General features: G+C 36.6%; 1 protein-coding gene across 2 annotated transcripts in view; it reads right to left on the bottom strand.

Annotated features, from left to right (window-relative positions):
• The window catches only part of CUL3 (cullin 3), a 58582-nt gene that overhangs the window by 26349 nt on the left and 18846 nt on the right, over positions 1 to 13387 (bottom strand). For both annotated transcript variants that reach the window (XM_056358380.1, XM_056358381.1), the window contains exons 2-3: positions 12149 to 12346; positions 4766 to 4879 (exon numbers count right to left, since the gene is read on the bottom strand). In XM_056358380.1, coding sequence (XP_056214355.1) covers positions 4766 to 4879; positions 12149 to 12346 — 312 coding nt within the window. The remainder of the gene's footprint in view (positions 1 to 4765; positions 4880 to 12148; positions 12347 to 13387) is intronic.

The raw sequence follows: 13387 nt of genomic DNA, 5'->3' as shown, positions 1-13387 counted from the left end.
GAAACTCTTCTCAACGGAACAGCGATGCCTCTTTAGTAAGCCAGACCACTCTACAATACCCAAATTAGGGTAGCAGCATTAATGTTTCTGATACGGCTGATTTGCTTTACCCTTGGTAACAGATCACTTTCACTGTTTACTGCAAGCTCTCCCAACCTAAAAAAAAAAAAATAACTGTGGAGACAGGAAGCCACATTTGGGAACAGGTTTGACTGACAGGGCTACATGCTACTGAACAGCAATCACTTCCCACAGGGAGAAGCAGCAGGTGCTTAAAGAGTAACTCTCAGGAGACAAGGGTGGAGTTTCAGACAGCAATTATTCAGAAACTACAGTGCTGCTTACACTGCAGAATAACTCTGATGTCAACTAAAGCAAGTTACCTACTGTAACATATCACCAACTGCTTTTTGCCCATCTCTGCACGGATGCACTACCTGGATGATGTAGCCTTCAGACACCGTTGTGTATACCTATAACGCAAGTGTCTCTGATCCTAGTTCTGGAAATAAAAACAACACTTCTACCTACCACCTTGGGCGTAAACCATGAGCAAAGAGTCATATGCCCTGAGGTCAAAACTCACATAGCTGATCTGTCAGTGCTGGCCTAAATCAAGACACCGGCTTTATGCACTGCACAGATGAGAAGGGAATGCTCTGCCCTCTGCAAAATACACAGCTGTATTCACCGGAGTCATTGTTCGCTACTGACTGTTTAACTGGCACTACCCATATGCCTATAATGCAGCCAGGGGTGTGACTGCTGTGCCTGCATACCTGAAATTGCTTTAAATTTAGCAAGTACAAGTAGTAAAGAAGGGTCACCACAGAATCCAGTTTAGACTAGTTTCCACAAGACATTCCAAGAACATTCATGCTCATGGAGCTTGAAGAACAAACAACTGCACCTCCACTGCTACTATTGCATACAGTAGCTAAACAAAAACTACCATATGTGCACTTACCTGTACTGCAACTGTAAGTGAAACTGAATTTCAGATATGCCCAAATGCAGTACATTACATCACTACGTCAACACGTGTTAGTACATGACTTGACTTAGTGCTTAGGACATGACCTCACTGCTTGCTGCATACAGCGCCATGAATTTACAGACAGTATTACATCTATTCTGGCACGGATTACTGTAGCCTAAACATAAAATGAAAGGAGGAGACATTGTGCACATATACTACAAGATGCAGTGGAGTTATTAAACTTGAAATTCAATTGTGGAAACTGGAATATCTCAAGAAAGTTACACACGCTTTTACTGTGCAATTGAAGGTTGCAAAACCTCACACTAGAACTGCAACAGACCTGAAACCAAGCAGACTTTACCAGACAGCAACCACAATACAAGAGACAAGGTAATACACTTTTTTAAAAATGCAAGTCTAAGGCAAGCTTTACAAGTGTCTTGTGGAAGAGGTTCTGCACATAAAGTGAAAACCTGACATAAAACTCAAACAATAAATACAATAATGCACAAACCTCACTGTACAAAATCTAAAATAAAAATTAATTCAATTAAGTCTTTTTTAGAATACATTTTATAAGTGGCAAAATTAAACAGTGGAAAGATATTAAGGTGGGTTGGAGCAGTGTTTTGACATAGATGATATGGGAGTTAATGGGTGAATATAAACTGAAAAACAAACACGGCATTAAAACAAATGTAGTTTAGTTTAAGATGTACAATCACTAGGTTGAAGCACGAATTGCAGAGAGGAAGATCAGAATTCAAGGGGATGTTAAATATTTTACTTTCACTGATGCCAGATTGTGGCTTGCTGGGTACCAACAGGTACCTTTCCTGAAACTGATGGGTAAGTAATTGGGACGGCCTACAAAGTAAGAGAAGGACTGGGTTATCCCTTATTAATAAATATATTATAAATGCATATACTTCTCCTGGTGGAACACAAGCATATGAATCAACAATGCCTGGTAACTGAGTTTATAAAGTGAGGGTTTTTTAAGATAAAACACTTTTTATGTAAATCATGTTAGTTGTGCTTGAATAAAAAGGTATTAACAACTTCTGACAAACATATCACTATAAAACTACATTTTATTCAGCCTCAACATCATAAAGAACAAATCATTCCTTATTTTATAAAGTTCTTGAAAATTGTTTCTTTGAAGAGCAGTCAGGTCTCGTCTTTTACCAGATGTTCCTCTGCTTTATAATTTAGTCGTACTAGCAGCTTTTCCAAGCTTTTTGAATTAACACAGTCAAGACTAGAAGTTTTCTGCTCTTAGTCTCTTTCCAACAAACAGAATTACGTTTCAATCAACAGGACACCCCAATAACAAAAAAAGTGAAACTGCAAATCTTTGACACTAGTCCTGTTTTAAATCACTGCTTATACTTTAAATATGTAAATATGTAATATGTAATCAAAGCACATATTTTTTAATGACAATTTGTTTTACATCAAAGAAAAGGAGGCAGTCTGCCCATTGTATAAGCTCCTTGCATTAGATAGTTCGAACTAAAAAAGAGTAAATGTATAAAGAAAAAAAATGATACATTATAGATATTTAACAGACATCAGTGCTCAAGTTTGACAAGTTTATACAAGCATCTTGAAAGAAAAATGTATTCTACTTTTACTATTATAGTAGAAATACATGTTATTGTAGATACATCCTTTCTGTTTCTTTAGGTCTCATTTTGGTACAAGATAAAAAGCCTTTGGGAGGCAAATAGTCAAGCGGAGGACTCGACTGAACAGCCACTTGAAATTGTCTGGAACTGCGAAACAGCACATGAAAGACATATATATGATTCCAGAGGTATTAAAGTTTACTTATTTACGATTATATTCTGAATCTAAACTAAAACCCAACGAAGTCCAATCTGCACTTGGAGGAATGCTGCAGGTCTCCCATCTCCTGGAGTTTTGGTGGAAAAGTAAAGGCTGTCTGCTCTAACAGCACTGGCAAGCTTCAAACAAAAATCAAGACATTGCTCTCCTGAGCACAAAAAGTACTTAGAAAAGAGCTCTCATCTCCCCCCAGAAGTGCTAACTGAAGCATGTAAGCCTTCCACAAAGAGGAGACTTCTTGGTCCTCAGTATACTGGTCAATATACTAAAAGAGGGCCAGCCGATAAGCCAGCTTTCTCTGACATTGTTTGAAAGTTCAAAGAGTTACTGAATTCAAGAGCAGCAGATAACATTGCATTATCTGTTCTCACCACCTATGTACCTTGGAGCATGCAGCACCTCCTGTAGTGAAATAATACATAGTATTTTGCTAAAACACAACGGCTACTTCACTAGAAAGCTCTGGATTCCATCTTCAAACGTTTCTGAAAATTCACCACTAGCTTTGGTAGATTATTCTAATCATTACCTATTCTTGAATTTGCCCAGATGCAGCTATCAGCCATTGATTTGTATTTGTCCTCTACAAACAGATCAGCAATTCCAGGATTTCTCATAGGAAAGACAGTACATCTTCAAAATAACATCTCAATCTCCCTTTTGGCAAGATAAGATACACACATCATTAAGCGCCACATTTTATCCAGCCCTCTATCTTTAGATATGCAGTCTTTTCCCAGCTTAAAAAAAAAAATCAAAAAAACCCCACCAAAAAGCCACACAATCTACAGCGCAAAAGTCAGTAAATCCATTAAAAAAACAACCACCAAACCCCCAAACAATTAAGCTATGTCACTACAATAATTATTCCAAATTCTTTAACTTTTAGTAGCTTATTAACCAAGATGGATTTCTTCACAGGTAATACAAACAGGTTCAATTTCATAGCATGAGATCTTTAAAAGCTACCAGGTAAGTTCTTGACTCCAGTTGTTCAGCAGATAAGCATACAATTTCAGCTAATCATCTTTTTTGACAAAGAAAAAAAAGGCACGCTACCATTATCTGTCCTTCACTGTATAATACTGCATGAAGTACTATCCTCAGTATGCTATTTTGGGGTGGGGGGGGAGAAGATTTTACATAAAACCCCCACAGTGTCACAACACATTTGTTCTCCTTCTGAAGTTAAAGCCTTTGGCTAGGAGCTATGCAATAAATACACTCTCCTCCATCCTAGAGCATGCCTACCGTTCTGGGAATTTAAACATATACCAACCACCTAAAGCATAACACAATCCAGACACAAGAATGTAATGCCCTCTCCACTCTCTTCAAAAAAGACCTTTTCTGTTAGCTATCAGGTAAGGAATGCTTTTTTTACATCTAAAATTACAACCACAGATCGCACTCTCATCTACGTGCACTGCTTAATCTCGTACCCAGGCAGTGTATGAACAGCAAAGGATTCAATGAGAATTTAACATTCAAGGACACAAGACTATGCCTAAGCGAAGTTATCCCCTTCAAACCTTTAACCTTAAAGAACAGCTATATTGGAAGTTTGAGGAGACTTTACAGTGTCATGCTTTTCACATTAACAAACCACTGCTACGTGAACCGAAACGTGCGAGTAATATATATAACCTGCCAGAATGGGTCCGATTAGCTTATTTTTTAAGAATTGCAAAATTCAGCCTTTTTTCAAGCAGTAATGAGCTAACTTGAAAGAAGAGTCCAACTATAATTTGTCACACACCCACAATAGTTTCACATGCACACAGGGAATTCAAAATAAGGGACAGACAGTAGTCTAAGGAAGAGGACTGGTAAGCATGCCTTGCTTTTTACTCCTCCAGCTTATTTGCTTACATTTGTCAAAGACAAGTTACTGTATCAAGTTAAACATGTGAAAGAGAAGATACCCACCATATACATCAGAATGTCTCTAATCATCACCATTGCTGTTTGATGATCATTCCATGCTTGGTTTAGTGTTTGTAGAAAGTTGTTATTTAAGGAGTTTAACACATCTTCTCGAACCTGAAGAAAAAAAAAAAAGTCATAAATCCGTCAGTTTCTCCTGCATCATTTAAATCTTAACAAGCTTTGTTGTTTTTTTTTTTTTAAAAAAAAACCAAACACAACACCCCCCACCCCTCCTTGCTTCTCTATGAACTTGAACATTATGAACAAGTTCTTGCTTTTCCCTGGGTGTTGACCATCCCTACCTCGTATTTCACTTCTGTGGAAAAAAAAGAGTTCACACAAGTAAGAAAAATCAGGCTAAACCCAAGAGAAACAAAATAAACATGGATATTCAATTTCAAAGCAACACCTGAAATCCCAAATGTTAAAAATATTTTTTTTACAAATCCTCAAAGCTTTAATTTTCTATACTATAGTGTTTTAACTAACGTTAACTTTACTGTAACAAGTAATTTCAGAATTTAGGGTAGTACTGGTTATTGTTAGAAACAACTACAGATGAAAAAGCGGCCATGATGGCCATGATGACATTTAGAAAGACAAGCTGAGGTAGCATAAAGTTAGAGCAAACAACAGTTCTGAAAGGAAACAATCATTTGGTAAAGACCAGACTCTTATACTAATAGTCCACAATCATCAACAAGACTTCAGAGAACAAAAGGAAGTCATCATTGTTTTCATGAATGTATTTGCTAGTTGCCTCACTTGTCCCATCAACTTCAGGCTTTATTTCTTTGACACTGCTACTCCCTACTAATAAAAAAGAACATTCAGTTTCATATTTTGATTTCGTATATGCAATAGGCATATACTGCAGTGCTCAAGCTTTAAACTCATGTAAAAAAAACCTGAAGGAACATAAAAAAAATTATTCCAGGGTTAACAAAATGTGTGAATTGACTTTTGACATAGCATACAGAATACTTTCTGCCTGCTGTTGTAACCAAACAGAATATATTTCTACATTTATAGATCTGCATTTATACTTGCACAATAGTGTAAATTTCAGGATAGAGAATTCAAAGAGGAAAACAAAACACACCTGACAAGCAGCCACAAGCTGCACCAACATCAGATGCAACCACCTGACAGGCTTCGCTTTGTCATTTAAGTTTTATGAGGTAATCAGGCAAAACCCAGCATTAACAAAAAATTCATAGTCTGTCACATGACTATATATACTCCATAAACTTAGATGAGCAAACCAGAAACGTAGCATGGCGTAACAGGAACACAGTGACCTGTTCTCAAGAAGCTGTGGAAACATAACCCCAGAATATTCATGTTGTTATTGAATCTAGGTGATACAGGTATGCTTGTAGGTTGTTCAAAGCTTTCTGAAACCTTCACATACCCACTCCCCAGACCCCAGCAAGGCCTCTCCTCCTTGCTTTTGGAAAACATAACACGCATTTATAAGTTACAACCAGTACTGCTTAGCTGCCTCGCTCTTTCTGATAGTGATCATCATTTACCCTTTGGTCTCCCAAATGTGTGCCCTGTTCTCATCCAATCTATGCAGATTTTAGCTAAATGTAAGCATGCATTAAAAACTTCACCAGCTGTACTTGTAAAGAGGGGACACAATCTCTCAGAGTAAAAGAAACAAACAGGACATGGTTGCTTTCACTTCTTCAGTCAATATGGAAAAACACTGGAAACATCATTTGGATTTGGTAGATCACCCACACTAGGAAATTTACCCAAGCAAACTTAAAAGCCTGATTACTTTACAAGCGCAGATAATCAGGGTAGGAATTAATTTTACCCAGGTATATGAGGCCATCACAGAACTCTTCAAGGATCAAAGATTTTTTTATATATATATATATAATTTATTATTTTTTTTACAACACAGAGGCAGTGTGCTTTTATAATCACATGCATCAATCACAATAATCCTCTTAAACCAGCCAGTACCAAATCCCATAAACTGGTAGCAAAAAAAGGGTGCTTGCCACCAGGTAGCAATGATGACTTGCTTCCCGGCAGACACAGGAACGCTCAGATCTGTACCACTCCTGCTCTGCACTGTATGTCATGTGGCTTTCTGGAAATGTGTTTTAAATCTAGGAACGGGTGCTGTACAACAAAACTACTGTAAGAGTCTCTCTGTGAAGCTCCTCAATGACATTCTCCTAGGTTTATTTTAAGCTGTAGACAGGTTTGGGAAGCCGTTCTTTTAGCTGCTGCAAAACCCAACCAAATTATTGCTTACAACAGCTGTCCAGTTAATAAGCATTGAACACATTCCCTGTATGGGCCACGAATACAACAGTATTACAGGGAAACTACTACAATGCACAAAACATCTTAGCCATGCAAAGACACGGAGTTAAACCACTTTGGTGGAATGACTTGTAAAAACCCATAGATATCCACACTCTTCTATGGAGAAGGAAGCCCCTCAGAGACACAGCTGCTACTTTTCCAAAGCCTTAAGAAAATTTCAATCTCAAAGATTATTAGCAGAATGTTAGTTTCAATTAGCTGAGCTTGCAGTGATTTCTATGACAAATCTTTGCAGTTATGCAGTAAATTGTCAGATATTCAGCTTCAATAGGACTGTCCATATACAGTCTCAAAAATAAATTAGCAGCCTTACAATCTACATAATGTTGTCTTATATTTGCAAGGATAAAATCTTGTATGTAATTTCAGACTCAATTGTATTTTATACTGGATATAGCTCTTAAGGAAATATAGCACCTTCCCCTACCAATCTCTTAAGAATAGTTTATTGGCATAAGCTTGCAATACTTTTCAATAACTCTCTATTAAGTGCACAAAAAGCAGACTTATAGCCTAGTATTTTCTCTTCCACAGTGCCTGGCCTGATGCAGCAGCACTAATAGTTCAATTATATAATTTCCACTACTGTAAGGACAGCCAGAACCTTCTGTGGGGAGCAGCAGTATAGAACAGCACTTTCTGAATTAAGGCCTCAAGGTCTCAGTCCTTAAGGAATTTCTTCACCTTTCACAGAAGTCCAAGTAGTCCAAAAGATAGTGTTCTAAATTCTTAGAGTTCCAACTAAGTTAACAGATTTAACTATGACTTTACCAGAAAAGTCTGTTCACCCCTGCAGCTTCTACCCTCTTGCTGAAAGAAAAAATCCCACTGAAGATTACCAGTGATTCTGAATAGCATTTACTTTCTGGCAATTCTCTCACATCCTTTTGCCCTCCATGTAACTGCACACTTGCACAGGATCATCTTAAAACATCATTACGGAAAGATAAAGACAGCTAACATCTCATACCTTGTCAGGCTGACAGTACACCCTAATGCTCACTAATTATGTCTCCTACAGGACTCCTCATGTCATTCCTTCCTATTGCATAGATCTTACAGAAATAATTTCATACTCCTGTAGGAGATTCCTATCTTCTCTCTCCCCTTCTCTCTGCGACACTGACAGCAAATTTAAAACTGGCCAAGGATCCTAGACATGTTTGTAAGACCCAGGATAAATACGCTTGCTTTCAACCCAGACCTTTTGTACCAGCAGCCCATGCAATTCCTTCTGCACTTAACACTACCTGGCTCTGGGCCCACCTCACGGAAGGTTTTCTTGCATGCCTGCCTTTATTATTATTCTGAAACAGCATGCACAGTCACTATCAAACTCTACCCGTTGTATCAGCCGACCACCATGTCATAAGGCATTCTGGCATGCCAGCGACAAACAATAATGTTAAGTGTTCAGTAAGACCAAGAAATCTTACAGGACATGAGAGTAACCCAAGCACCTCTTCGTTTTTTCACCAAACCAGTATGTTTCAGCCCATTTAATTTCAGGACAGTCCTTTACATCTCAGTCTCTGATGTACATTGCACAGAAAAAACAACAGACCTGTATAGGGCTTGGCCAACACACCAATCAATAACTGTCACACAATTTACAGAACGTATACATGTTATGTTGCATGTTGTGGGGTTAGATTTCACTAATCCAGGGGTCCTCAAACTTTTTAAAAAGGGGGCCGGCACGCAGATGAAGTGGCAGGCAGTAGTTTGAGGACCCCTGCCTATAAAATGTTCATAAAAATGAAGGGAATTTTAAAAATATTATCCTGCAAACTTTTTAATGTCAAGATATTTTACTTCTAACACAAGTGATGCTGCTTATCATCAATTGGTTTACACAGCTATAAAACAAGCTTTTTATGTTTGTTTTTTAAAAACACTTTTACAGTATTTGTGTGAGGTAGTAATGGACTGGGCTCAAAAACTGTGAAAGAAGAGTGTCCACATCAAGCTATAAGAATGCTGAAGAAAGGGAGAAGTCAACCAAGTGCCAGATGTACAAGAATTAAATGCTTGAATTAAGATGAAAGGTTACAGTACTTCTTATTCAATGGTATTTTTAAATTCAATTCTACAGCTTTAATAATGATGTCAAGTACACAGGCAAAGGCAAGTTTTAGCACATCCTTACCCCATAGTAAAACCAAGGTAGTTCAAGACAGCTGGCTCCTGTCAATGATGTACAGTAAGCTACCTGGCTTACTACTGCCTTCATCAAGCAGCCAGAACCTGGGAAATGTAACTACAAGCCATTAGGGTCTGCAAGTTCAAAACCAAGCATACTTGCTTGCATGCTTGTATCTTGTATTGATCATGTTTGCACCTATCATTTTATTTAGAATTAAATAGGCTGTAAAAACAATACAAAATATTAAGTTTTCTTGTTGAGAAGTTAAATAATTTTCTTCAAGGTGCTTTGTTTCTTTCTAATGAAGATGCTGAGTAAACACAACTTTCATCTAGTAATTAAATAAGCATAAAGCATAAATATAACTCTTAAATTATGCCATGCCAAAAATAAAATCTTTCACTTTCCAAGCTTGAAAACTATTTGTAAAAACATATGAACAAATACATTGCCTCTACATAGTCTTTTCACCTATTCTCAATTAACCAGCATGACTGGAATACTACAGGAATCTGTTTTTTGCAGAAAGATAACGAGCATATACAGACAGCAAATGGCAATTCTGTTTCAAGGATTTCAGCAATTAAAAATTCGGCTTTGGCTCCTCAGAAGCACTTCTTGAACTGAGCGTAGTCGTTTACTAAAAATCTATTAATTTCTACACATTTTCATTTTGATAAGAGTTAACAGATTTCATGAACAACACCTCAGTTGGCAAAATCCCCCTCTTCTAAACTCTAGCATCCACCATTGATTCTCTGAATAGAAGTTTACAAAGACTTGTGATGAGAGCATTTATGTTAATTAGCTACTTAACATTTAACAGAACTACTCTTGGAAAGAGAGACTGAAAATACAAGATTCCTCTAAAATTTCTGTTATATAAAATGTGAAGTTAAACAAAACCTTCTTTTTATCTATCTTACAAGAAGTACTAATGGCACAATCGTAAGATGCCATTACAGAACTGATCCTATTCTTAAGAAACAATGCACCATTTTTTCCGTACTTCCATCTATAACTGCCTCAAAGTAACAACATAAAGGAAACCATCAAAAAGGACAAGGAGTAGCTTTGAGCCTACAGGTATCATCTTTATTGCGCAGAACTTTTTGACATAAGTCAAATTTTCTTTTTTTTTAAAATCTTTTCCTGGGATTAATTTCTAGGACAGCATAATCAGACATTTGAATAATTGTATTTTTTTTTAACTTCACAGCATCTAACTAAAAAACCTCAGGAGTTAGCCTTTTCATTTAAAAAACTTTAGGTCATCTAATCAAATTGTGTGAGTGGGTAACAAAAATAATCACATTAAAGATCAGAATATTAGATCATTGGAGAAGTCTTTTGATTTTTTATTCTTTAAAGCATCAGATACAATATCATTAAGTGCCAGAAAGGCATTTCTCTACAATGGTATCTGTGTAACCCTCTCAGCCAGTGCAGCACCAGTACTAACTCACAGGATCTTCTGCTCTTCTGCCAGTTTACCAATATTAACACTTTAGAAATCTTATTTTTATGTATCAATAATTTTTATTATACAGAATCGCTAGGAACAAAGATAAGACACTTTCCTCAAACAAGGACAAACTAAAGCCCAGTAAGAATAAAAGTTTAATGTCATGATTATTAAGTACAGACTGTAAACACAGGCATATACAACAACAAAACACAAAAAACCTGAGCCATTTGCCACATTTTATATTAATAGTACAGATTATGAATGCAGAGATAATGAAAGAAGTGTTCAAGAGTCACAGATGTACTACAGTTATAGAATAGAGCCATTCATACAGGATGCTTCTTCTCACGCAAACAGTAAAAATACTCTATGCTTCTTTAGACCACACCTTTGAAAACTAAAAAGATTTTAGAAAAGAAAGAACACACTTCTCTGCCACAGCAGTCTCCAAGCATTATATAGACACAAACCTCCCATCTGCTAATTCAGCCAGAAGTAATCATCCAAGACACATGATGGTGTCTGACTTTCCTTTTGAAATGTATTAACAGGACAAAACCCCGATATTCCACCTGGACCCAGAGGCAGTCTCTTTTCAAAGATGGAGAGGTATGGATGTTACTGCAAGGAGGAGTAAAGCATCTTCCCTAGACATAGGATTCTAATACTGCTAAATATTATCTGCACTCATAAAAAGTGAATTTTAACTTTTTTTTTTTTCAATTATATACTCATTAATCAACCTTAAACTTTCCTCACAAAGACTGAAGAGGTGCTTTAACGGTTTAACAGAGATGAAGAGCCCTTTTTTCAGATGATACATCTTCAGAAGTAAGAACTTTATGAATGTCATTTTGACTGAATTACATTGTTTTGAAAAGGCTGAAATGATAGAATGCAGACTACTCGGGACTTCTGTTGCTGCTGAGCTCATGTTTCTCTACATTGTCTACTGCTTCTTTAAACAGCATAATCCCAGTACGACATTCTCATTAACTTGTGAACTAGTTCATTAGCCCATAACAAACAGGTTCTTACATCGGTATTTATTTTGTTTCACAGATGAAAAACTGACTGGAAAACAACCCAAAATTTATTCTGAGAAAGTCCCAAAATACCACAAATCTTTTTTTCAAAAATTCCCACTCTCAATAGTTATGCTTCAGCTAAAGTTGTTTCCTGTCACACACTTTTAAATACTTCCTGTGGTCCGCCCTCCATCAGTAATTTACAACAAACAGTATCCGGAATATGAAGTCATTTAAGCTTGATGTTAGCTCTAAGCTACCAATTTGAGGGTAGCAATACAATTTCAACACAAGACAACATAACATAGTGAAGGAATTTTTTCTGTCATTTAAATAACTATTCAGAATTCATATAAGACACTTCAATTTTAATTCAGAAAATTACATACCTTGTTTATTAGATGCTCAGTGACCACTTCTCTTAGCCCAGTATAGAGTTTTTCACCATGTTTATGCAACACCATTGTATATGCATTCCTATATAGCTCCTCAAAACTGAGACCACTATTGTTCTTACGCTGGATCTCTTGGATTGCATTTTTTAGAAGATCCCAAATGCTGTTCACATATTTCTCATCCATAGTCATCTGTAAAAATAAAACAACACATTATTGTTTGGAATCAAGAAAGACCGCTACAGAAAGTTATCTTTAGAAACAAGTCCAGGAGCAGTAATTGCTTCTGCCACATTTTCTTGATTCCACTATCACAAGGTTTCTCAAACTTTATCAGAAGAACAGTATTTATGAAACCAGTAGGCGTTTCAAGAAATACTTATGAAAATTATAATTGTAAAAGTTTAATGCTTTTCTCCTCCAGACCTGCAAATGCACAGAACAACTCCAGAGTCTGTGCAGGTAGGCAGACAGGTAATCGTGGCCATGAGTCTCTTCCTCCAGCATTAACAAAGACAGTCAGTTAACTTTCCTCCCATACCAACATGCTACTTAGCACCTCATAAATCATACAGCAACACCCATCTGCTTAACCATACCCCAAGTTGATTACTTGTACAATAAAAGATAATAATGCCTGAAACAGAGTTAGCAAACTCACTTAGTCATCTGCTTGAGCTAACTAGGTATTCTTTATTTACAGCAATGTACTAATGGCCAAAGAATTATGTGTCTACAATTTAAATATTTACAGGTGTTGTTGAAAACGCTCACAAACATCCAAAATAAACATCTGTATTGAACATACTTCCACTGCATAAATACGGTTAAATAATTGTGACAGGATATGCATCAAGCACTAAGCAGAATATGCATCCACTTGATCTTTTATTGAGAAACTAAATACTTCACTAAATGCATCAAATTGAAATGTTATTGCTGTCATTTTTGAGAAAGAAATTCCTGTAAGAAACAGTCTCAATAGCAAACCAACTTTTGTCCTCTACTGTCCAGTGCTTAATCAGTTTACAATTGTGCTTTATCAATGCAAAGGTGCTTCAAAATATGATGCTTTGGAGATAAAGCAGATTCAGGGATGGCAAATGAGTACAGCAACAAAATACCAGATGTCAGTATTGCTTAAAGTTTGTGACTTAGCTAAGTTTTATCACCCAACTGAAAAAAAAACCACCACTTTTTAATTGAACCAGGTTTAAAATGCATTGTTTAAAG

This window comes from Falco biarmicus, chromosome 13 (genome assembly GCF_023638135.1).
Source record: "Falco biarmicus isolate bFalBia1 chromosome 13, bFalBia1.pri, whole genome shotgun sequence".
Lineage (NCBI taxonomy): Eukaryota > Metazoa > Chordata > Aves > Falconiformes > Falconidae > Falco > Falco biarmicus.
The sequence above is the reverse complement of the archived record's forward strand: the minus strand, read 5'-3'. Positions and strand labels throughout refer to the sequence as shown.